Source organism: Prionailurus viverrinus, chromosome B3 (genome assembly GCF_022837055.1).
Source record: "Prionailurus viverrinus isolate Anna chromosome B3, UM_Priviv_1.0, whole genome shotgun sequence".
Lineage (NCBI taxonomy): Eukaryota > Metazoa > Chordata > Mammalia > Carnivora > Felidae > Prionailurus > Prionailurus viverrinus.
The window spans coordinates 7,332,991-7,359,613 of record NC_062566.1 but is presented as its reverse complement, the minus strand read 5'-3'; the positions used below and the strand labels follow the sequence as shown (position 1 = coordinate 7,359,613).

General features: G+C 45.8%; 1 protein-coding gene across 5 annotated transcripts in view; it reads right to left on the bottom strand.

The window, feature by feature from the left end:
- Positions 1 to 4,957: 4,957 nt before the first annotated feature.
- CHD2 (chromodomain helicase DNA binding protein 2) overlaps positions 4,958 to 26,623 on the bottom strand; it is a 122,363-nt gene continuing 100,697 nt past the window's right edge. For all 5 annotated transcript variants that reach the window (XM_047861089.1, XM_047861087.1, XM_047861092.1 and 2 more), the window contains 5 exons: positions 24,590 to 24,768; positions 22,556 to 22,655; positions 20,105 to 20,318; positions 13,014 to 13,260; positions 4,958 to 8,481 (listed from right to left, as the gene is read on the bottom strand). In XM_047861089.1, coding sequence (XP_047717045.1) covers positions 8,148 to 8,481; positions 13,014 to 13,260; positions 20,105 to 20,318; positions 22,556 to 22,655; positions 24,590 to 24,768 — 1,074 coding nt within the window. In that variant the 3' untranslated portion in view covers positions 4,958 to 8,147. The remainder of the gene's footprint in view (positions 8,482 to 13,013; positions 13,261 to 20,104; positions 20,319 to 22,555; positions 22,656 to 24,589; positions 24,769 to 26,623) is intronic.

The following is a 26,623-nucleotide window of genomic DNA, read 5'->3' as shown; positions in this document are numbered from 1 at the left end:
TGGTGGCTTTTGCTCTCACAGGCACATCCCATGGGGCTGCTTCATTTACTCTCAAGTTCAGGTCACAAACAGCTCAAGGTTCCCAAACATACATGACATGCAGACCCCTTCCGGGAACTAGTGTTTCTCCAGTCCCCCCATGGCTGGAGTTTTTATAATTCATGTGGCTAGGTATGAATTCTTAATTGTAATAAATTGTAATTATAGCTCCTTTCAACTATAAATCCAGACACACTTACCAATCAAGCCCAAACCAAACGCAAACAAATCGCATTAAATTGCAGTGATGAATGACGCTGTTTTGCGGACGCCGAGTGGGCCCTCTTCGTGTGACGAAGGTGGGGTTGTCTGGCCCCTGTCATTGTTGCCAGGCAGTGACTCCGGACCCCGCCTTCTTTTCACTCTTCAGACCCCGTCGAACTTGTTGCCTTGTGTCCCCCTGTCCACCTGGGTAAGTAGCACTGACCGCTTTGTGCCAATGTAACACCAGAGTCCTGGGTTCCTTTCTTCTCCCCATTCTTCCAGATCATCCAGGATTCGCTTAGATTAATTCTTTAAAGTGTTCACCAAGGGGCACCTGGGTGGCTCAGTTGGTTAAGCGTTGACTCTTGATTTCAGCAGGTCATGATCTCATGGTCATGGGATCGAGCCCCACATCCGGCTCTGCACTGAGCCCTCTCTCTCTCGGCCCGTCCCCCTGTTCAAGCTCTCTCTCTCTCTCAAAGTATTTTTTGTAAATGTTCATCAAAAGGAAAACAGAAAAATTTTTAATTCTTCCAGGTATCTCTAAGAACAATCCGCCCCATCATACGTCTGTAGGCCCCAAGTTTGGGAAACACCAAGCCAGTGTGCAGTCCAGAGGGAATTAGCTAATCTGATTACTATTTGTACCCGCTGGCAGAGCAGGCCTCAGAGAGGATTTCAGGGAAGGAAAGAACGCTCTGGGGCAGTGGGGACACAGTGACGTGTGGGATGGGACTCAGAGGAGGCCCACAGGCTCTGTGGTGGGGCCCCCTGAAATGGGGGAAGAGGAGCCAGGGAGGCCCACAGAGGCTTCATCTCTAGGCTCTCGGGGGCAGGGAGGGGCAGGGTGTGGGCTTGACCCCAGGACAGGTTACCAGGCTTAGGCGGGGCCACGCCGAGGACCCCGAGCCTCAAGGAGTTGGCCACAGTAATGATGGTCCACCTTGCACTGTCCTCAGCACGTGCCAGGCACTGCTCCCCCATCAGGTTTGGGTGGAACTATTCCCTCTGAAGGTTAACACCTGGCCCAGCTCGCGACAGTCGGGGGTGAACCCTGACTTGAAGGTGGACGGTGTCTCCGGAGCCCATGCTCTCAGCTCCGCCGGGGCCCTGGGTCTCCTCGCTGGGACTGAGGTCCCTCTTGTGTGAGCCCACTCGGCTTTGCGCCTGCTGCCGCCGCCTTCACACCTTCCTGCCTCCTCACCCTTCTGCCTGCTGCACAGAGTCCCCGGCCAGGGCCTGGGCTAAGGCAGCTGGGGCCATGGAGCCAGCCCCCTGCCCCAGCGGAGCCATCCCAGACCCTGCCCCACTGAAACAGTACCACGGTGGCTGGTGAACTTCTTCTCCTTACTACCCGCTCTATCACCCTTTTAGATTCAGCTCCCTGAAGGTTTGGCTGGTGGCGGGCAGGGGGCTCCAAGAGACGGGGACGTTGCGAGTGGCCAGCAAGGGCAGGTCGTAGAGGGCTTCGGACCCAAACCAGGGAGCTTGCGGCTAAGGTGAAGGTTACACACAGGGAGCAGCAGAGTGATGCCTGGGCCTTGCAGCTCAGGACGTCCCTCTGGCGGCCGCACGGAGGGGTGGGGGAAGAGAGGCTGGACCCGGAAGGGGCAGGAAGGAGGCTGTGTATCCCGGAACAATCGCTGGACGTGTCAGTACATTCGGGGCTGGCTGGTGGGGAGAGAGCCCCCCGTGCTGGCTGAGAGGCCTAGGCCGCCACTGGCCAGCACTGCCCCCTGCTTGTGGAGCAGGTGAGGCTGGCTTCTTCCTGCAGCCTCTCCTCTTCCCCATCCCCTGTCACGCTTCCTGCGGGGATGAGGTGGCTCCACGTCTCTGGCTCCAGCGTGGGTTCCGCAGCCAAGGGAGGCGGCCCGCCAGGGCGGAGAAACGACGGTAAGCCTCCCCAGGGGGGGTTCTGTAAATGTAGGTGTTGGCAGTGAGGCAGGCTGTTTGTGGAAATCTTCTGCCCCCTGCAGGAAGATTCTAGAACCACATTCACTCAGGACCCTCGGTCAGGGAATGAACGGGGAACTACCGCTCACTTTCCAAATACAACTCGGGCCCCAGGTCTGGTGGCATGAGGGGTCTCTGAGGAGCCTCAGGATGTTCCAAGGCCGCCCTCCGACACTGATGATGGCCACCAAGCCGTCTCCCTCACCCCCCCCCCCCCACGGGCTGGTATTCTCCAACAGGGAGGCTCAGAGAGCTAGAGAGTAAGCCCAAGAATGCCAGTTGGTTCAGACCCAGCTCTGCCCACTTCCTACACGCACGCCTTCCCCGCCTCCTCTGGGCTCCGCTACCACCACCTGTTCCCGCTCCCATGTCCCGGCACTGAAGTGACATTTTGTCCTCTTATTGTTGGTCTAGGTGTGCCTCACCACCTCTCCGTTGAAGAGGGCGGGGCCCTCATCCTGCTTCACTCTGCATGCATCCCCACCTTTTGGAACAGGGCCTGGCCCACAGGAGACGCTCAAGATCTTGGTCGAGGGACAAACTTTCTCTCTAGTGACTGTCCCATCCCCATCGGACTGTGAGCTCCCTGCAGGGCCTTGCTATTGGGGTCCAGTCTCCCCCTAGAGCAAGGCCTCTTCCTGGGCCCCTCTGATGAGCTGGTCCTGGGCTGACGGCTGCTGGGGCAGAACACTAAGCTGGGTCTGCCCAGCAAGTGCCCTCCACGGTGTCCCCATCTTCCCCCACCTCCCAGCAGGGACTGATGAGCACTGTGTCCCTCTGGGCAGCTTTAAGGGTTTACAAACCTTCACCTTTTCCACTGTGTGAGCTTCTCACGTCTAGAAGCTGCCTTCCTGGTGTGCAAATGAGGATGTGGATGCGGAGGCCATCTGCCCAGCTGCACACAGGGCGGGGCCCCCATGGAGACAACACACTGACCTTCCTGCCAGCCCCTTTAGACCGTCGAGGTCCCCTCTCCCCCCGCCAAAGCCACCATGGTGCACGTGATCGGCAAGGACTGAGTTTCAGCAAGGACAGCCCCCTTTGGGGTCACACACGCACACAAAATTTAGGAAGATACCGTGTGCGAACACTCCATGAGGCAGCTGGCCCCAAGAAGTAGATAACCCTGTTTCTGAGGTGAGAAGGCTGCCTGTAGGGCAGATGTGTCATGTTCCCACACAAGGCCAGATCACATGGCCACAGAACTGACCGGGAAACTCCCAGACGTCAAGCCTGGGACGGGGTGCCCCATGTACCACGAGGGCCCAGGTTTCTACGGGATGAAGAGCTTTTATTCACTCGGGCTCTGTCCCTTTCCCAAATCACCTAGCAGAACAGACAGCGGAGGCAGGTTGGGAGGCGACGGGCTGAGTGGCATTCCAGCCTCAGAATGTGACGGGCAGGGGGTTGGGGGGACGCCGACACAGCAAAGGCACAGCCTCTGGTGGCAAACCCGGTCCTGCTTCTTTAAAGAGCCACAGGTCGGCATCCGGAGTCCAGACTGGTCTGGCAAACCACGGGGCCTTGTGTTTCAGTAAGTGACCTTTCAGTCGGTGCTAATTGAGGAGGGCTTGCCTTCATGCCAGACACTTGAGGCCCCGCCAGGGAGGAGGGAGGGAGCCTTGCGCCTGCTTCTTCCAGTAAAAGGCAGGCTTCTTGGCAGTGGTCGGTGTAGAAGCCGCGTTGCTATTGTAAATCCTGAGCTGATTATTGCAGTGCTTGTTCTTAAAAGTTTCCCAAAGATGTTCCAGACGAGCTGTGAGTTGCAACACGATTGTTTAGTTGTTTATCGGCAGGAGGAGCCCTCAACTCTTCTTTTGAGTCTTGGACTCAAGAACTCTTGTGCACCGAATATCCCAGCCTCTCCCTCCCGCACAGGACAGGCTGAGGGAGGGCCCCCGCGGCCGGGTCTCCCGGGTTGAGAGTCCCAACTGGGGAGTTAACTGAGCGAACGTTATGGGTTTATTGGGTATCAAGAATAAGGAGGTTCGAGAAGACTAGGAGTTTGGTTTTGAAATCCCCCTAAGCATTAGCAAAACCCCTTGGGTCTGGCAACCTTCTCCAGCTCCTACTCAGACGGGATCTCCACCCGAGGGCTGGGCCACCCCTCCTGTCTGGGCCTCGTAGGAGCCGGGCCTGCCCCTGTGCCAAATTGCTAGAGTTAACATTCGTGTCAGTGTTTCCATTATAAAATGCCTTTTTCCCTCTTCATGAATATATAACCCAACTGTTAAATCACCCTCACTGCTGTGGACTGGCAGACACTGTGTTTTCACTTCCTCTGGATGGAAGGGGAGCTACAGGACCCTGTCTGGATGACACAGGTCTTCAAAATGCACCTTCCAGGTCTCCAGGGCTCCTTCTCCGGCACAACCAACGTGGGAAAGGGTGGGCAGCTCTGCTCCACCAGGGACTGTCACTGGTCCGGGTAATCCCGTCAGATGCGGGGAGCTGCCCAGCCAGGGACCACTACCCTTGGCAGTGGCCACGCAGGGAAAACCTCTGGAACCTGTGTGTGAGGGTCCTAGACCCAGCAACACGCTGGTGCTGGTAGGAAGAACACTGCGACTTCAAAAGGCTCCATTTCACAAGCTGTCGAACAGGTCAAATGACCCGGCAGCCAGGGGAAGGGAGCTGGACCCGGATCTGGTCACGTTTCACGCCGATGCAACGCGATGCAACGCAATGCAACGTGTCTGCCCAATTCTAAAAATCCTTAGTAACACTGTTTAATATACAAGAATCAAAAGTACAGCAGTTGTACAATGTAGGAAAATTTAATACATACTATATAAACAACATTATTTACATCAGAAATCACTAGGACAGTGGCATTTTTCACAAATATAAATTAATTACTGTTTAGTCAACAGGTTTGAAAAGTCCACAATTTTACAATAAAGAAAAACCATCTGTCCCCAAACGAGTGGGGTCAGATGGACTAAAGCAGCCTGGACCCTTGGCCTGGCTCTCTCCGCCTGACACTGCGGCCCTCAGATGAGCCCGGAAGACCACCAGTGCTGGGCCCCGGGCCACCATTCCTGCTGACGAGTGGATTTTGGTCTGTAGGATTCCAGTGTCCCCATGTGAATTCGTAACCGAATCGCGTGTGCACCACACATCCTGATATAGCTCACAGCCATCAGGCTAGAGTGCCTGCAGCACGATGCGAGAAGTGTTCTGGCTTCCCGTGAAAGGGCCAACGCAAGGACTAGGAGAGAGGGGGACCAGAGGCCGTAAGATGGGGCTCTGCAGAGGGCCTGGCGGCTTCTCTCCAGCATCTCCGAAAGACCGCAGTGATGCCTGGAGCTCTCACCGCACCCCTTCCCAGGGCTGTGGGATACCATGCTAACCCTTGTTCCACACTCAGACTCCAGGTGATGCCAACTCCCCTCTTCCTCAACCCCTGCAGTCTCCACCCAATTACTGAATCTTTCAAAGCTAGGCTCTGTGATATCACCCTCACAGGTTCCTGGGGTACTTTATCCTATCCACAAGGGAGAGAATTCCTATCTGTGCAAATCTGTTTTTGATAAAAGCATACAATATTCATACTGATTTAGGTCAGTGAGGAAATGCCTCCTTTTTCCTGACTCTTTAAACATACCTCAACACCTAAAATAGATGCTTTTATGGGGATACTGTAATTTTATAATCAATTTAACACTGATCTGGCTAATATTGCCTTTTGCTACATCATATGGCACAGTAAGTCCTGAATGTAAACAAAAGGAAGTTCCTTTTTCTTCATGATGAGACATCTTTGGGAATAACTCACATCTCCTATCAACTTCAGAGGAAAAAAAACCCTGATGAGTATTGAAACACAGGGCCTCCAGTGACTTTCCTGGCTTCCCAGGGGACACAGCCTGACTTCCCTCCCACAGGGGGAAGACATCCTGGGGCTCATCCCTCCCTCCCTTCCTCCCACCACAGGAAGGGACAAGCCAACCTAGCCCTCCTCTTTGGCCTGGGCAAGAAAGACACAGGGTAGTGTCAGCAAGAAGTTAACCTGGTGGAGGCCACAGCAGACACCCTCTTCTCTCCCAAGCAGTCACAGCATGTGCCCAGTGGAGTGGCTGTGGCCAGAGGCTCCCAGGCATTCTTTGGGCCGTGGTCCAGGGCATGTTCACCGGATACGAGCCCACGGTGAGCAATCCCAGTCCCGAGAGGAGATAAATAAGGAAGGGGCAGACCTACTAAGCTCCCAACATAAGCTGTGAGGACCCAGACTCTCATGTGGAACTCACGCCCGGCCAGCCCCACGAGGCTGCGTGCGATGACCCACCAAAGCCACATCTGCTTCCCTAGGGCGAGCTGACTTGGGAATTTCTCAGTAAAGGCAATAATGGTGCTGCCCAGGTTACCAGCAAGTAAGCGATAACAGTTTTATGAAGTCCTCACAGGTCAGTTCAGGGAGTTTAACCCTGTGCACACCCAATGGAAAGGTGGTCACCAGCTCTGAGCCTGGACGCATATAGGCACAGTGTAGGTTCAAGTCAGTTATTCCACCTAGAAAGGCCTTTGGACAGTCAAACAATACTGGCAAGCTACATTTAAAGGGAATAAAATGGAAGGCCCAGTATCCGTAAAATGTAAAATGAAAGGAGGCTGATTAATTGGTACAACTGACTCGCCTTCCCACTTCTGACTCTGTTCAACCCGAGTAGGACTCTTACTGTCTGCAGCTCAGTCCCCTGTCCTTGGAGGCTTCCTATTTTGGAAAAACTTTACCTTAGGTGTACGCCTTATTTGATCTCATTCTAAAAACAATGGAGTTCAATTCTAACGATCTCCGACTGGGAGTGGGAGCCTGTTCCCAATAGGGACTCAGACTTCATCTGTCCACCCGCCCTGTGGCGTCAGGAGTTGCGTGTTCTGTGCAGTCTACTTCTTCAAGCTGTGCGAAGGGAACTGAAGTAACGAGCGTGGCTGCAAACGCTGACCTGGCGCGACACTGAAGCCCCGCCCCCCCCCACCTCCCCCGGGGAAGCATGCCTGCCACCCACACACCTGCCTGGGCGCGCGCTTGCAGCAAGCTTCCCCTCCTCTCCAGGCCCTGCCCTCAGACTGCTCATCCCAGGAATCAGAACCCCACCGGGGATTCCGGGTCCCTGGCCACACCGCCCCTCTAGCCCCTCTCTCACCCCTCTCACCCCACTCCCAGCCAAGAAAGACCCACGCCAGCTCCAACGCTGCCGAAAACTCACAGTACGCACAAGTCAGCCAGATGGGCCCGACTCTCCCCTGGACCAGGGCAAAAGAGACCCGCTCAGGAGACCGAACCTCTGAAATGTCCAGATAGTGTGGGAAAGGTTAGTGTTGTAGGGAAGGGGCCACTGTGGAAGCTGCTCCCCACCAGCCCCTGCACCAAAGGCATCACAAGGAGGCCCAAGTGTATGGTTCTCCCAAGAACACATGTGAGGAGTGTACCTGCTCCCCTTCAAGTCTTACGAGGCGACACCCACGCCCCGCCCCGTCAGCAGCATCCGTCACATCACAGTGAAGCAGATCACGCGCGGCCCAGCAGGTCCCGTCAACCTTCACACACATGCTCCTTCCCAGCCCACTGCACGTGGGCCCAGAGCACACGGACCCAGCAACAAAATCCTCGTGACTCTGAGATCCCTTCTTCCTTCACTGGGGAAACACAGCCCACGAAGCTGGGACGCAAAAGTCACGTCTTCCTCCTAGCGCTCCTCGCAGTGGGAGGCCAGGACCAGGCTGGAATGGGAGGGGGTGTCAAAGTGCAGGAGTGGCGACCCAAACCCAAGCTGGACCAAGTGAAAGGCCCCCCGCTCCTTGAGGTGCTCCTTCCACCGGCGAGCTGACAGCAGCAGCATGTCCAGAAACTCCACTCACTGGTCTAGATAACTGGCTCCTACTGGATCAGACCAAAAATATCCAGGTGCTTAATGACTCTTGCTCTCCCCTTCATTCCCAGCTGTCCTTTATGTTTTCCGAACATTCCAGTTATAATCTGGGTTGTTTTTCTGTTCTAGTGATCTCTCCAAAGGAGACCTGTGATCCAGGGGTGACTTGGAATCGTGGGGGGATTTCTGAGAAGGGGGCGAGCGAGGGTCTGAGACGGCGGGGTGCAGGGGGGGCAGGGGTTGTTTATACTCCCCCAGTTTGTCTGTGTGGAAAGAGCGGTAATGGTCCGAGGGTCCCTGGCCATGGTAGCCCACAGGGGGGCGGTGATCAGACATTCGTCGGAAATCCTGCTGGTGGTAATTTTGAGGCCGAAATTCATCGGCTCTCCTCCGCTTGGAGTCATGATGGTGCCTGAAACAGAGACACAAGGCTTAGCTGACAGCTCAAGCCCGCCCCCTCCTCCTCGCCCACCTGGCTCACCCTCACGCGCTCATACCCAAGGACCCTTCCAAAGGACTCAGAGTTCACAAATGTTCACATTACTAGGAATCAAAAACAAACAAAGAAAAAACAACAAAAGTAATAACAAAGGGCTATTTTACACTTATTGGCCAATCCTACCCTACAAAATGACATACACCTCAAGTCTGCAATGAAACAAGGACACCCTTGAATCACTGGAGGCTCTGGAAAGATGCACTCCCTTCAGGAAAACTGGCCAGACCTACAAACATTTTCATATTCTTTGACCTGGCCTGAGGGGAAAAAGAGCCACAGAAATTATTCGAGAAGTTATTAGTAACAGAAAAGCCACAATCAACCCAAACATTCAACAATAAATGAAGAGTTAAATAAAGTATTTAATAAATTGACTCCATGTAAACAACAGTAAAATTTTTACTTAGCACCACAGTAAACTGCTTGTTATCTTATTAAAAGAAAATTGGTACAAGTCAACAACAAAAAGACAAACAACCCAATTCAAAAACGGGGAAAGGACTGAAACAAACATTTCTCCAAAGATCTACAAATGGCCACTAAGCACATGAAAAGACGCTCAACATCTTTAAAGAATATTAATCATCAGGGAAATGCAAATCAAACCACAAGGAGCTACTTACCTGATTCACACCCACTAGGATGGTCATGTTGAACACACACACACACACACACACACACACACACACACACACACAGAAAGGAAGTGTTGGCAAAGATGTGGGAAAATTGCAACTCTCATACGATGCTAGTAGGAACGTAAAATGTTTCAGCCACTGTGGAAAACAGGTGGTTTCTAAGAAGCCAAATGTAGAATTCCCATACAACTAACAATTACCTCTTAGGTATAGACCCAAAAGAGCTGAAAACAGGTATGCCAACAAATAATTTTGCGCTCATGTTCATAGCAGCACTCTGTACAATGGCCAACGGTGGAAACAATTCAAATGTCCATCAATGAGTGGATGAACAAACTGTGGTATATATATACAATGGAATATTACTCAGCCACAAAAAGAAATGAAGTACTACAATGCAAACTACAGTGTGGATGAGACTCAAGCATTATGCTAAGTGTCCAAAGAAGCCAGTCACAAAAGGCCACATCTTGCTTGATTTCATTTATACAAAATATCCAAGACAAGTAAATCCATAAAAACAAAATACAGATTGGTGATTATCTGGAGCTGCAGAGATAGAATGGAGTGACTGCTTAAGGGTCATGGGGTTTTCTTCAGGACAATGAAAGCATCTGGAACTTAACACCAGCGGTGGTTGCACAACATTGTGGATGTATTAAAGGTCACTGAATTGTTTGCTTTAAAACAGTTCATTCAGTTTATGTGAATTTTCCCCTCATTAAACAAAAGAGAGAGAGCTGGTGACTTCAACTTCCAGTCAAGGTGGAATACGGGGAACTAGACTCACCCTCCTACCTGAAACAAGCAGAAAGGGACAAAAAATGGTTTTAAAGATACCAGATGTCCATTAACAAAGAACAGCGATTCCCTGAGGGATGGAAAACTAGTGAGATGAGGCTTGTAACAACCCCACTCATTGCCCTGAGACAGTTTCCAGGCCTCAGCACAGGGAAGGGGAGACGTCCTCAGTTGAGAGGCAGGGGGCAGAACCAAGGCAGCTGGGGCTCACAGGATGGAATGCAAAAGAGAATTCTGCACACAGAAAGAAGTTCAAAGAGCTGCAAAGGGTTCCCCTTGGGTATTCAATTGAGCACTATAAAGTGTGTACATGTGAAGAAACTATCCAAGGCCAGGAAAAGAACCACCCAGAAGATTAGAGGTACAAGGGCCCTGTTCTCACCAGCCACACCAAAAAGCCTCAAGCTTCAAGGGACATCAGTGGAGTACAACAAAGTGTTCTTACCCTAGTGAGGGGGAACAATTAGACTGCCAGAGCATTGTTCTCTTTCTGACAAATCTTAACAGCAAGAGCTGAAAGAATCAAACTGCCTCTAGATAACCTATTTCTCAGAACAGAGTTCCAGAATATTTATAGGAATACAAAATATCCAGCACTCAGTGAGGCATCTAATCAAAAATTACTAGGCATGGAAAAAAGAGGAAGGACCATAATGAGGAGATAAGTTAATCAGCTGCAACTAATCCAAATGGTAGAATCAGACAACAATGATATAAAAACTATTTTTTTTATATTTAAAAGGAGAACTATCATCTTTGAGAGCTGCTGCTTTTACTTTTATTTCATTTTATTTATTTGTTTTAGAGAGAGTGGTGGGGGAGGAGCAGAAAGAGAAAGAAGTTTGTTTTTTTAATTTTTTTAACGTTTATTTATTTTTGAGAGACAGAGAGTGAGCGGCAGATGGGCAGAGAGAGAGGGAAACACAGAATCCGAAGCAGGCTCCAGGCTCCGAGCTATCAGCACAGAGCCCCTGACACAGCGCTGGAACGCACGAACTGCAAGATCATGACCTGAGCCAAAGTCAGATGCTCAACCAACTGAGCCACCCAGGCACCCCTAGAGAGAATCTTAATCTTAAGCAGGCTCTACACAGAGCATGGAACCTGACAAGGGGATTGATCCCACGACCCTGGGATCATGACCTGAGCTGAATCAAGAGTCGGACACGCAACCAAGTCGCCCAGGTGCCCTAAAAACTATTTTTAAACTGTATTCCAGATTTCAAAAGGTTAGAAAGATTTAAGTTAAAAAAAAAAAAAAAAAAAGCTCAAATACAACTTCTAGAAATACAACTATAATGTATGAAATGCAAAATATATTGTATGGGGCTCAAGGCAGGTTAGACATTGAAAAAGAAAATCTTGGTGAACTTGTAGACACAGCCAACAGAAACTATCCGACTGAGACAGAAAGAAAACAAAATTAAAAAAAAATAAGCAGAGCATTAGTGAGCTGTGACAGCAATCAATGCAAACACCTTAATACAGGTTTAAGTGGGATCTCCACAGGAGATGAGGGAGGTAGGACAGGAAAAACACTGATGAAATAATGGTTAAAAAAAAAAAAATCTTCCTAATTTGATAGGAAAGACAAACCCACAAATCCAAGTTCAACACTTCCCAAGCAAAACAAACATGAGGAAAAATACAGCAGGATGCAGCACTACAACCAAATGGCTAAAAACCAGTAATGAAGGAAAAAAGACATGTTTTATAAAGATGACAGATTTTCCATCAGAAACAGAGCAAGCAGACAGAAGAGGAACATCTTTAAAGTACGGAAAGTGTTAACCTGGGAATTTATACCCAGCAAAGTATCTTTCACAAATGAAGGCAAACTAAAGACTCTCTCAGACATACACATGCTGAAAGAATTTATCCCCAGCAGACCCATACTAAAATAAAAGTCCTTTGGGCAGAAAAAGAGTGATGCTGAATAGAAATACAGATCTACACAAAGAAATGTAGGGCAAATGCCCACTGGAGCCACACAAGATGATACAGAAGGGTGGGGGCAAAGGGGTTCAGTTGAAACCTCCTCTAAAGGAGACAGCTGCTACTTGGCTATATAATGTGTTACCAGATCCTCCAAAAAGGGAGATGCTGAATATGAAATTTTCCAAATTTAAATTCAAGTCCAAGCAAAGCATGTCGTTAGCCTAAGAAAAGCCAAAGTTGCTGTGAGGTTAAAATATAGTCAAGTCCTATTCTAGGAAGAATACAGAAAACTTTTGCCCTTCCTATATACTTGGTAACTCTCCCAAGTTACAATCTTGGCTCGTTAATGGTGGTGTATAGTTGTAGACAGGGTAAAACTTCACAAGTCTTTCACCCCTAAACTGTGGACTGGTGGCAGGCAAGGTCCACAGGCTGGGACCCATCTCAGGATCCCTGCTACCCAGTGTATCTGAGAGCCTCACATCAAGCTCAATAATTTTGGTCGTGGACTCTAATGTTTCAAGGCTACCACTTTCCTACATTTCCACAGAAGAAGACACAAAACTCTTTTCCTGTACAAGTAGAAGGATAAAACTGCAAATGGCTCCCTATGACCCAGAGAACACAACTTAAGACCTATAATCTGGCATTCAAGGCCTTCTTACTAGCCAATGTGTCCATCTTCTGGACTTCCCTCTCCGGATGCTCACCCTTGGCCTCGGCCTGTGATACCCATTCCCTTTCTGTTTAGCAGACTGTTCAAGGCCCAAATCAACAATCAGCAACTTCTTCTCTGCCTCAGTCCTCAGGAAAAACTCAAAACCTCTACTTTCAATCATCCACTTAGCACACCATATCAGCTGTCTACACCGTGATTCCTCCCCAACACCCTGAGGATGTCCTGATGGCAAAAACATTGGTTCAGACTAGGGACCATGACTGGCACAGGATGAGATGTTCGGTGAACATTTAATAAGTACATTAATGTGTATGTCACTTTATCTCTTCCCCTTAACCAGTGAGACTCCTGGCAGAGGTCGGCCTGGTGTCTTGGGACCTTCTGCCTACCTGTCATAATAATCTCTGTGTCCCCTGTGGTCTCGGTCGCTACTGTACTGGTCATAAGGTCTTTTTCTGGACAGATTGTTGGGTCTGTAGCTCCCAGAGCGGTGGGCGTCCATGTGTCGCCGGTCCCCATAATGGTGGTCCTTGTACCAGTGCTGCTCATACTGGTGGTGCCGGTCACTACCCCACGGAGGATTGCTGTTGCCACCACCATAGTTGAACTTTCTTTCCCTCTGCCAGTCTCCTCGATCTGCAGGAAAAGAAAGGTTTCATGACTTCAAAAAATGGCTGAATTTCACATCCACTGAAGTTTAAACTCAAAGGCTGACACGTTATATAAATAGACATTAAATTTCCTCCTTCCTAGCCTTTTTGCTGCTGGTAAACATACCAGTAATGAGTCCCAACCTTCTCTCTCTCAACTTTTAAGGCAAAAGAAAACTCACTGCTTTTCTCCTTATGAAATCATAAAAATTACTGCTTTTTCTTTTCCATGCCTCTTTACCCTCCAATCTGGGGCAGACCCTTAAAATCAGATTTCACTCAAAAAAAAACCCAGAAACAAAAAACAAAAAAACCCCTAAACATTAATTCAGAAAACAGAACTGCTGAGTTTCATAGCCATAAAGTGGTATCTTCTGTTTACACATCTCAACTTTATTTACCCACTGCTACAGATAACATGGTCAGCCAGTGCCTGGTCTCTGAAAATATTTCCAGGCTATTCATACTGATTCTACTACTACTCTTTCCCAGCCCACATCAAGGAGATAAACCTCCTCCTATAAAAAGTGAATCTTCTAACGTTGGATTTGGATCAATACACTAACTCTCAAAGGTAGGGCCAAACTGATATCTGTTTCAGCTTCTATAGCCTCCCTTTTCCTTCAGAAGAATCACACTTATTTTAATCAGAAAGCCAGTAAACACATAGAAGTCCAGGAATGGAGGCTATAGTGGGTTTAAGTGTGGCCCCCAAAATGTATGTCCACTCAGAATCTGTAAGTGACTTTACTGGGAAACTGGGTCTTTGCGTATGCAATTAAGGATTTTGAGATGAGATCATCTCAGATTTAGGTTGGGCCCTAAATCCAACGACAGATATTCTTCTAAGAGAAAGGCAGAGGGAGGTCTGAGACAAGGAGACACTAGCGATGGAGGCAGAGACGGGAAGAACGCAACCAGAAGTCAAGGAGCAACGAGGGTTGCTGGTGGCCACTACAAGCCAGGAGAGAGGCAGGGACCAGATCCTCCCCCACATCTCCCAGAGAGAGACAACCCGACCGACACTCAGTGCAGACTTCTGGCCTCCAAAAATGTATAAAAATACATTTCCCAGTTTGTGGCGCCTTAGGAAACTGGGACACAGGCTTACCCAGAAGAACTACGTGGCCTCATGGGAAATTCGTCTTCTATCTACAACTATATTAACACCAAAAATAAGCCACCAAGGAGATACCCCTCTACTCATGCTGCCGGTCTTCTAAATACTTTTCTACAGAGCCAAAGAATAATGAAGGAACCTGACAGCTTGGGAACTGATAACACACTCAGCCAGTGGCTTAAATTCCCTGCTGCTCTGGTTGTGGATCAGGCCAGAGGACCAAGAAGTAAAAAAAACTTTAACTATTCAGCCTAATAACTTAACAGACAACAACAAAAAGAGACACCTTCACAACACGAAAACCAATCACTTGGCGATGGCTTCAAATGGAAAGTAGTATTTCAAATGGGGTGTCAGTGTCTGTGGTATCATGGAGAGGCTTACAAATCAAGCCAACTCATTTATTTCCAGAGGAACTGAACAGTGCTTTTCTTTCTTCTTGAACCCATCATGAGGTAGGTCGCTGTTAGGAAGTACTGAGCTATTTAGCAGATGGGTGAAGAATCCAAGACTTAAATAAAAGACTACAGTGATATAAGAAGAGTTCTTTCAAAGGATCAGAACACAAAATCAGTGACATCACACGAATAACACAAAACCAGTCTGATCCCAGGAAGAAGTCAATACAGATAATACAATCAGATCTACGAACATGGATATATCTCGCTTGCTCTCCCTCTCACTCTCATTCTCCCTCTCTCTCTCTTCCTCTCAAGAGGAATTACTCTTGTAGAGTAATTACCTTTTGTCCCCCTGCATCAAATGGGGATCAATTAACTCAGAACTACTTAGATTTGTAACATTAGAAGACCTGGCACTTGGGCTTCCAGGCAATTCAGGGTAGCTTACAGCAGAATTACGCTCCGCCAAGGACAGTAAGAAAGGCCAGATAAACAAAAATTACCTGTTTGAGGACATCAAAGAGTAGACAGGGCATTCAGGACTAGACTAGAAGGCGTTAAGACTGAAGAGCAGAAAACCTTAGAGAAGTAAGGTGACCGCTATAGTCATTGGGGAGGCCTGTGATTCTGAGCAGAGGCAAGGAGCTGAACATCTGAGCTTTTACCAGCACAAGCTGAGCCTTCGGTAGTCTTTCTAGGCTAGAGGTACATGGCAGACTTGAAGGGCTCAAACACACATCCAGTCTTCCCTTACGATAAGTGCTGAATCTGCAGGGAGCAGAAGGCTGAAGACCTAAGCCTCAGAAGAGCAGAGCAGTCCAGGTAGTCTCATGGTGCTGAGAAAGCCAAGATTCGAGTCTAGGGCCTGCAGAAGATGAGGGGCAGAAAATGCTCCAGGCCCTCTGCTGAGCACTCTGAAGAGCTAAGCCCCAGGAACAGGGGAGCCCAGAGGCAGACTAGACGACTAGACCAGAATGATCGCCTTACACTCCATGTGCCCTTGGGGAGGAAAGAATGAATCCTCTCTAGGAAAACAACACCACCTGAAGCTTCCATAATTTTTTTTTCAAGTAGGCTCCACACCCTGCATGGAGCCTGGCATGGTGCTTGAACTTACGACGCTGAGATCAGACCTGAACCGAGATCAAGAATTGGATGCTTGACTGACTGAGCCACCCAGGTGCTCCTGGAGCTTCCACAATTTTTAAAACATAGGTTCCCCCACTTAATCAAAAATAACTAGGCATGCCAAAGACAGACCTATATGGATGAAAACCAAGAAAAATAAAACACACAACAGAAAATGATTCACAAGAATTGAGATACTGGACTTAGCAAAGATTTTTAAATAACTGTTAATTCATATGCTCAAAAACAGAGGAAAAGATGAAGAAAATCAAGTTTTCTAAAAGCTTGAGAATTTTACCAGAAGAATGAAATGTATTTTTCAAAAGAAATCAAATGGAAATCCTAAAACTTAAGTTTAGAAAGAAATGTACACTTCATTAAGATTATTATGGAATATTTGATTCTTTGCAAAATCCTATACTAGGACTTCTATGTATGCTATATATAGTGTGTGTTTTCACAACTTTCTCGATACTAATTCAAACACAGTATTGTTCTGAATAAGCATGCAAAACAGTATTCAAACATACACTACAGAAAACATTTGATGGTTCCTCAAAAAATTAAATTAGAATTACCACATAACCCAGCAATTCCCCTACTAGGTATATACCCAAAAGAACTGAAAATAGGTACTCAAAAGTAACTTACACACAGATTTTCACAGCAGTACTATTCACAATAGCCAAAAAGTAGAAACAACCCCAACAGATGAATGGATAACAGACTGTGGTGTGTAACCCACAATGCGAGGTTATTCAGCCACAGGAAGGAGTGAGGTACTGATACCCATTACAACACAGACAGACGTACAAAACCACATTGAGATACCACCTCACACCTGTCACAATGGCTAAAATTAGCAACTCAAGAAACAACACATGTTGGCGAGGATGTGGAGTAAGGGGAATCCTCTTGCACTGTTGGTGAGAATGCAAACTGGCGCAGCCACCCTGGAAAAGTGTGGAGGTTCCTCAAAAGCTTAAAAATAGAACTACTCTATGACCCAGCAATTGCACTACTAGGAATTTATCCAAAGGATACGGGTGTCATTTGAAGGGGCACATGCACCCCAATGTTTATAGCAGTGCTTTCAACAATAGTCAAATTATGGAAAGAGCGCCAATGTCCATTGACTGATGAGTGGATAAAGAAGATGTGGTACATACATTCACAATGGAATACTACTCGATGATGAAAAAGAATGAAATCTTGCCATCTGCAACAACATGGATGGAACTGGAGGGTTTTATGCTAAGCAAAATAAGTCAGAGAAAGATACATATCATATGATATCAGTCATATATGGAATTTGAGAAACTTAACAGATGACCATAGGGAAAGGGAAAGAGAAATAAGAACAGAGAGGGAAGCAAACCATATAAATACAGAGAACAAACTGAGGGTTGATGGGGTAGGGGGTTGGGGGGCATGGGGAAAATGGGTGATGGGCATTGAGGAGGGCACTTGTTGGAACGAGCACTAGGTGTCATATGTAAGAGATGAATCATAGAAATCTATTCCTGAAGACAAGACTACACTGTGTGTTAACTAACTTGAGAATAAACTAAAAAAAAAAAAAAAAACAAACAAACAAAAAAAAAAAACAAAGAATAATGAACTATTAAAAAACAACAACATACAAAACAGCCAAAAAACAAATAATCCAGTGAAGAAATGGGCAAAGACATGAATAGACACTTCTCCAAAGAAGACATCCAGATGGCCAACCAACACATGAAAAAATGCTCCACATCACTCATCATCAGGAAAATACAAATCAAAACCACAATGAGATACCACCTTACACCTGTCAGAATGGCCCACATTAACAACTCAGGCAACAACAGATGTTGGTGAGGATGTGGAGAAAGAGGATCTCTTTTGCACTGTTGGTGGGAATGCAAGCTGGTGCAGCCACTCTGGAAAATAGTATGGAGGTTTCTCAAAAAACTAAAAACAGAACTACCCTACGACCCAGCAATTGCACTGCTAGGCATTTATCCAAGGGATACAGGTATGCTGTTTCAAAGGGACACATGTACCCCCATGTTTATAGCAGTACTATCCATAATAACCAAAGTATGGAAAGAGCTCAAATGTCCATCGATGGATGAATGTGGTATATATATACAATGGAGTATTACTCGGCAATCAAAAAGAATGAAATCTTGCCATTTGCAACTACGTGGATGGAACTGGAGGGTATTATGTTAAGTGAAATTAGTCAGAGAAAGACAAAAATCATATGACTTCACTCAAATGAGGACTTTAAGAGACAAAACAGATGAACATAAGGGAAGGGAAACAAAAATAATATAAAAACAGGGAGGGGGACAAAAGAGACTCATAAATATGGAGAACAAACTGAGGGTTGCTGGAGGGGTTGTGGGAGGGGGGGATGGGCTAAATGGGTAAGGGGCATTAAGGAATCTACTCCTGAAATCATTGCTTCACTATATACTAATTTGGATGTAAATTTTTAAAAATAAAAAATAAAGTTAAATTATAAAAACAAAAAAACATAAACCTTGAAAACAGAAGTCAGACACACATAGTATGATTCCATTAATATGCAATGTCCAAAATACATGAATCCAGATAGACAGGATACAGACTGGGGACTGCAGAGGCTGAGAAGAAGGAATGGGGACAAACTGTCTCCTGGATGTGGGATTTCCATTTGAGGTGATGGAAATGTTTTGCAACTAAGATAGAAGTGGTGGTTGCACAACACTCTGAGTGTACTAAATGCCATTGAATTAGGTATTTAAAATGGTAAAGTTTAACTTAAGATACAAAACAGGTGAATGTAAGGGAAGGGAAGCAAAAATAATATAAAAACAGGGAGGGGGACAAAACATAAGAGACTCTTAAATATAGAGAACAAATTGAGGGTTGCTGGAGGGGTTACAGGTAGGGGGATGGGATAAACGGGTAAGGGGCATTAAGGAAGACACTTGTAGGGATGAGCACTGGGTGTTATAAATAAGGGATGAATCACTGGAATCTACTCCTGAAATCATTATTGCACTATATGCTAACTTGGATGTAAATTAAAAAATAAACAAATAAGTAGATAAATTTTAAAACTAAATGTCAAAAACAGAAAAAAAAATGAACAAATACATTTAAAAAGAAATAAAAAATAAAATGGTAAAGTTTATGTTATATGATTGTCACCTCAATAAATTTAAACACAGACACAGATTTTGTTGTTGATCTATAAAGTCAACTCATTCTTTTTAATAATTGATGATAATATTTAGAGTACAAATGTCCTACTATTTATCCAATGATTCTCCTATTAATGGATATTCAAGTTATTTCCAACTTTTTGCCATTCTAAGACTGAATGGCATCCTAGGGGCGCCTGGGTGGCGCAGTCGGTTAAGCGTCCGACTTCAGCCAGGTCACGATCTCGCGGTTGGCGAGTTCGAGCCCCGCGTCGGGCTCTGGGCTGATGGCTCAGAGCCTGGAGCCTGTTTCCGATTCTGTGTCTCCCTCTCTCTCTGCCCCTCCCCCATTCATGCTCTGTCTCTCTCTGTCCCAAAAATAAATAAACGTTGAAAAAAAAATTAAAAAAAAAAAAAAAAAAAGACTGAATGGCATCCTCATACATACAGAAAAGGGGCTTATGTATTTAAGATATTTGAGATTAATTCTTGGAAAGACTGTAGCAATTCACACTCTTAGCAATTTGTATGTATTTCACCCTTTTAACTTTTGTTGATCTGAATGGGCAAAAAAAAAAAAAAAATTGGTTAGCTTACCATTGCTTTAATTTACATTTCCCTAACAGCAATGTTGGCCATCTTGTCATATTGGCCATTTGAATTTCCTTTTCTGTGTGAATTCCCAACTCCTAACCTTTGCCCATTTTTCTATTTGGTTACTCTTTTGTTACCAATTTACAAGGCTCTTTCAGTATTAGCAGTTTTAACCACGTGACTGTCCTATATAATGTAAATTGTTTCTCTCAGTCTGTCATTTGTTTATGATGGTGGCCATGTTCTTCTTAGAGCTGGAGCCTTTTGGATCTTTACTTTATGTGCTGTGTCACTAAGACAAAAGAAGACAGTAAAGTGTTGAAGGAGAAGAAAGTACAAAGGTCTAGCTATTTTCGGAAAATACAATGATTCTTTTGGCATCTCTTTTTAAAACTCCACTTAATGACCTACCTGCATTACTAAAGTGTCTCTTGTTGGGGTGATTATAGTTATCTCTTGGGTGTCCGTGCATCTGTGGGCCATGGGAGGCAGGCAAGTGAGGCTTCTGAGGGTGAAGGTTGTGTGGGGTGTGGGACTGAGATATCAGGGAGTCCCGGCTGGAGCCTGAGGCCTCTGGTCGAAATGGCTTCTTACCACCAATCACATCATCTTTCTTCTTTTGCTCCTGAGAATAAAAGGAAACCAAAGAATCTTAAGACCCCAGGCTGAATTCCCAAGAATAGTACAGAGGTCACCACCTCTAAGTATTCCCCTCTTGCCCCTCTTCTGGCTTCCAACCTGCCATCTACTATATTCTTATAAACCATGTTCATAAGTTTCCCTGAGCTCCCCCTGCTGCTCTGACAAGAAAGTCACGCTCCCCTGGCAAGTCACTGTAAGACCGTGTGCATGGGCTGCTGGGTGCCACTGCACAGGGCCCGCCCAGGACAGATGCCCAGGCTGTCAGCCTTCTCAGAGACTCATCTTGGACCATGTAAAAGTAGGAACACAACTTTCCTAGACTAACTAGAGCAAACAACCTCTGACTAGCCCAGTGGGAACTAGTTCCTACGCCAAAGTCATCAAGCTAAACATCTCAATGTTTATTTACTTCTTTACCACACAAGAAAATGTAATAGAAAAATAGTAGAAAATATAATAAGAACAGCAACAGCAAAAAATAACGTAAAGTGCCCTAAAATCTCACTACCAAAGAAATTAATGTCTGCAATTTGGTCCATATCTTTCTAAGCTTGTGTTTATATGTGTGTGTGTTATTTTTTTTTTTTTTAACAACAAAAATATTATTTGGTATTCTTCTTTCACTTAACACATTATGAAAATTTTCTCATGTAAACACTTACTTACACTATTGTATTATGGCCGAATAATATTCCCCAGCATGAATATATCATAATCTATTTAATCTATTTTTTATTGTTGGGCATTCAAGTCATTTCCACAATAAACATGTTTAAATCCTTAATTACCTCATTAAATTCTCAGAAGAACTGTTTTTGTCTTTTGACAAATCTGACTGAACTGTCCCTCCAGAAGGCTGTGATAGTGCACACCCCCAGCAGCAGGACCACTATTTTTGTTCAATATGCTAACTGCTGATACTTAGACTAACATGGCCCCTTTACCATCGTGTGTTCAGCTATAAACCCTCATCGTAACTTTCACTCCCCACTACAGGGTCTTTCCCACTATTTCATTCCCTCCTCAGGCTTTTCCTGACTATCCTCGCAAACTTTTATAATGCTTAAAATTTACATTAACGTTCAATGATACTAGTATATTATCTCTATATATTACTACCATATCATATTCTTCTAAATTATAAACTACTTGAGCATACTATTCTACAGTACAACACAATGCTAAGCATGTTAAGTTCATGCAACAAATACTTCTAAGCACCTTCGCTGTGCCCAGTACCTTTCCAGGCACTGAGGATATAGCAGAGGATGAGAAGCATAATATCTCTGCCTTTGAGGAGCTGACAGGTTAGTGGAGGAGGTATTAAATGTCCAGAGACTGGCTCTAAATGGCTGATTTGGGGGCCCTAAAGGGCTGATGTGGCAGGTCAGCAGATCTGTGAATGGGCATGTCTTCAAAATCAGCTAAGGCATTTATGTGCCCATCCCCCTATGCCAAAGAAGGGAAGGAACTTCTGGGCACCTTCTCATGTTGGCTCCTTTACATGAGTAGCTGGGACGTTACATACAAACGCGAGAAGGAACACCAAGTATACGTGACCCAGAAAAGAACAAAACAAGTATTTTCTGCCCACATGACTTATCAAGAGCCACGTTCATAAGCTACCACAAGACGAGAGAATAAATGATTATGGGCATAAGAACGCAGGGTAGGGGCGCTTGGGTGGCTCAGTTGGTTAAGCGTCTGACTTCGGCTCAGGTCATAATCTCACAGTCCATGAGTTCGAGCCCTGCGTCAGTCTCCATGCTGACAGCTTAGAGCCTAGAGCCTGCTTCAGACTCTGTGTCTACTTCTCTTTCTGCCCCTCACCCTCCCTCCCTCCCTCTCTCGCTCTCTTGCTCTCTCTCAAAAATAAAATTAAAAAAAAGAATGCAGGTAACAACACGTTGTCAGAATTTTAACACTCTGGTTCTAACAGATTGGCTATTTCAGCCACCGAGTCTGTCACTTTCACTACCAGTGCAGTGTGCTGAGAAAGCTCAGAGCTAAAACGGCATAGGAGCACACAGTACAGGGAGGCAGGGCTGTGGTGGACCTGAACATCCGTCTGTGAGGGGAGGGCAGAGAACCAGGGACCCTTCTAGCACCAAAAGTATCATTCCATGACCATCTCCCCAGGGAAAAACAGTAACTAAGGAATTGCTCTGTGCAACTGGCTTTTATCTGTTAGTACGAATTAGGATTAAATTTGTATTTTACCTCCTCTTCTTGAGATCTTTTCTTATGAGCCATCTTGTACAATTTATGCAATTTTCGAGCATCAAATTCTGTAAACTTGGAAACAAAAATCCATAGGTTCCTAAAAAAAAATAAAATAATAGTTCTAGTAAATTACAGAATTTTTAAAATAACTTTTTATTCTCTTTATGGATGGCAAGCTACTGAATTCTGCAATGGATACTCTCCAAGTGTAGAAATTAAATAATAGGAACATTCTTTCAGGTCTGTGTTTCATTAACACTCCTTCAGATGCCGTGTCCACAGGGTTTGACTGAGGGGTCTGGAGACGAAGGCTCTGTTTCCGAGCTAAAATCCCTTATTTCACTGGCACTCAGGAAAGCCCTGGAGTCTTCCTCCACGTTCTGCACATCCTGGATTCTGCCACCCAACCCGTCATTACCATCTTCCAGGTGGAGACCTCCATACACTCGGGCATCTCCGTGCTCCTGCCCCTTCTCCTCCCAGTTGTCACCACAAAGTCTATCCTTTCTTCCTGAAAACTCCCAAGAGGCGCCTCCACTGTAATTCCACCACATCCACCCCAGCAAAGCATTACAGTGAACAGGAGAGTGCTGGGCAAAACAGGTGTCTAGAACAAGGAGGCAGGGGTACTGGCAGTGAGCTGGAAAAGGAGTCTCACCTCTCTCCACACAATGAAGAGAAGAGTTTCACCATGTCACGCCACCCACAGGAACCACGGGTTCCCTAAGTAGTAAACCTGCTGCATCAGGTGCAAAGCCATCGGTGGTCTTAACAAACTGTCTTTAAACCCTAAAAACCTCCCAGCCCCCCTTCTCACTGTCTCACTTTGAAGCCTTTGCCAAAGCCTGAAAACTCTCCTCATCTAAGCAAGTCCACCCTGCCCATGCCCACTCGCCTGCCTCTCAGAAGAGTTTCCTCCCACTGCTCTTCTGCAGGCCCTTCCTCCTTCTCGAACACCTACCACACACATGGTCTCACAATCACCACTTCATAAAGGGCCGTCTCTTCTGAGTGGACAAAGACCTTCTTATGAACTACTGTTAGCCAGGACCACAGTACCTGGTACAATTAAACACAGACAGGCCCCAGGTCACGGGAGGAATCCTAGCTTCACAGACTATGTACTAGGATGACCTTTTGTTATCTTCCAACAGAGATTAAGTTGGGTAGAAATACATCCCAGACGCTAGCTAGTTACAGGAAGAAGCTGGTTAACAGTATAAAGGGGAATAAAAGTAACATTTGAAGCTTAATATCTTTTTAATGGGTGTGAAGCATGCTACAGATAGCATCATGGCGAAGTTTTCTTAAATCTATTTTTCACTCAAAACCAATCCACTGAGATTGGGCATATTATACCTAAATAATTATATTAACCATGAAGTATAGGAGTTCAAAGACTGTGGATTTTAGAGACTCAGTGTTACAATGAGTTTTGAGGAAGACACTCCAGTTGTTTCTGTAAAATATCGTATGTGAATATATAAATGAATATATACGAGCCATGATATGCCTTAAAAACTGAAGTTCTGTATTAAACTGTATTAATACAAATGACTACTAGTGTTCTTTTTAATTATCAGAGAATACAGAAATCACAGTTCTGGTGATTTTAACCTTTGCTTCACCTCGTGTGTTAGTAAAGAACTGATCAAATAGTTTTTATATCTGACTAGCAACCTGAGGTGGGTGAAGTAGTGAGACCAGATGATTTTTATCCCTTCCAGGCTTATAGACCAAGTCCTTGTTCTGAGAATAGGCCAGCAAATTCGGTACTCCTGCTGTTCTCTTGTAAAATAATGACATCATCCTACCTATTTCAAAGACTGGTCTCAGTGGAATGACCTATTGCAGGAAAATGAAATTGAAGCCTGCAGGTATGTTGCCAATAGATGATTTTTATTGGGGGAAAGATTTTCATTAGGTGGTTATGTCACCCTTTATAAAACAAGAACAGATCCCCCCCCCACCCACACACACACACATACACTGTCAAATCAAACAAGGCATTCTGAGACCAAGGCCACTCACCTCCTCCACAGTTTGATGTGCTCCTGGTCTGAGTAGGCTTTAAGGCACTCGGCTATCCGGTCTCCGATTTTCAGCAGACAATTTCGGGTATGCTCCAGCTGTTCCTGCACATTGAGCCCCTTGTCGGGTTTGTCCAGCTGTTTCAGTGCCTTTTTCACGGGCCTCATCCTCTCTTTGCACTGGAACAGGCCAACAGAGTAGAGATATAAAACACTTGCAGCAAAGACACGTTGTCTTTGGTTCCTGTGCCCTTAATTCCCAGGGAAAACCCGGCCCACTCTCATGCCATGTTACCCTAGAGGAGGAATGGGTTAGAGTCAGGGGAACAAGTGTAAGTATTAAGTCAGGAAAACCTGAGGTGCAGGTCCCAACAGCATCTCTTAGAGTGAAGACCTCTACACCTTTCCTTTATTATAGCTCAAAATGCTTCTGTTTCCTCACCTGCAACAGGGGCATGATAATGCCTCTTAAGTCCATTATGAAGATCCGATGAGAAGCGAAATTACAGACCTAACCTAGAAACTTCTCACCACCATCTAAACTATCTAAAACTGCAGGATAAAATATTTACAAGTCCTTCAGGCTTATTAGAAACTACGTGGGTAGCTTCCAGATAAAGATGGTGGGCTAAACACCAGAATCATTTTCTCCTCCTGCCCAACTCCACTAACACAACAGTAAAGGGAGGGTCTTAAAAAGAGATAAGCCCATAAAGACAAGGGAAAATGAGAGAGAAAACAAGAGCCACAAAATATTGGCAGCAAGGGAAATCACTCAACAGACCTAACAGGCGAACCAACCTGGTTTATACTACAAAATTCCCCCCAGAGTCTCTCTAGACACCTCTGCAAGTAGGAGAGGGTGAAAACTAAGGATTGGGTTTTTTCAACAATGCTTAGAAGTAACTGATACCCAGAGTCACAAGAGACGCCCAAATCTCCAACTCTGCTCAGCAAAAGATGTGGAAGTTATTCTCTGGTGAGTATGAAGGAAAGGTCTCTGAACTGGGCTACATGGGCACAGCCAAGAGGCAAGGCTGCCGCACTGAAACAGGAGCATATGGACATATGCACACTAGATGAGCCATCACCTGGCCTTCTGCCTCCCGGACTCCAGAATGAAGACAGCCAGGCCTTCGCCCTCCACTTAGGAGATGGGAGGATTCTTCTCCACAAAATCTGACCATCTAAGAGGAGGAACTACACACTGGAAGCCTCCCAAGGCAGCAGCCCTACCACATCACCCATGGTGAGCACTCAAAGTTGATCAGGCTCCACCCACGTCAGATGGCTAGGCCCCTACTCCTAAATATGTGTGCAGACAATGATAACCAAGCCATTTGAAAAAATATCTAACATGAATGATGGAAAACAAATTCAACAGAAATATAAAAACATTCAAGAGAACCATGAAGGGGTGGGGGTGGGGGGAGATCTGGGAAATAAAACATGACAAGAGAAGTAAAAAGCCTGAAAGAAATAATGTGAGGCATGCCCGGGTAGCTCAGTCAGTTAAGTATCCAACTCTTGATTTCGGCTCAGGTCAAGATCTTATGATCATGGGATTGAGCCCCGCATTAAGCCGTGCTGGGTGTGGAGCCTGCTTAAGATTCTTTTTCTCCCTTCCTCTGCCTCTCTCCCCCACTTGTGCTCTCTCTCAAAAAAAAAAAGAAAAAAGAAGAAAAGACATAATGTGAGATAAAGTGAAGGGCATCTCCTAGAAAGTAGAATCTAAAAAGCAGAAATGGAAAATAAAAAAGGTAGTAATACTGGGAACCATCCCAAGAGTTCAATATCCAAAACAGAAAGTTCCATAAAGTTAAAACCAAGAATTAGGAGGAAATTACCACAAAATAATTCAAGAAAACTTCTTCGGACCCATAGAGAATGGTTGTCAATGGCTTACATACTTGGCACAACAAACTACTAAGGCACAAGATCATGACATTTCAGAATGATGAAAACCCCACAAACTTCTATCACTCTGTGATAATTCCTTCTGTTTACTTTTCAGAGTTATACCTCAATTTTAAGA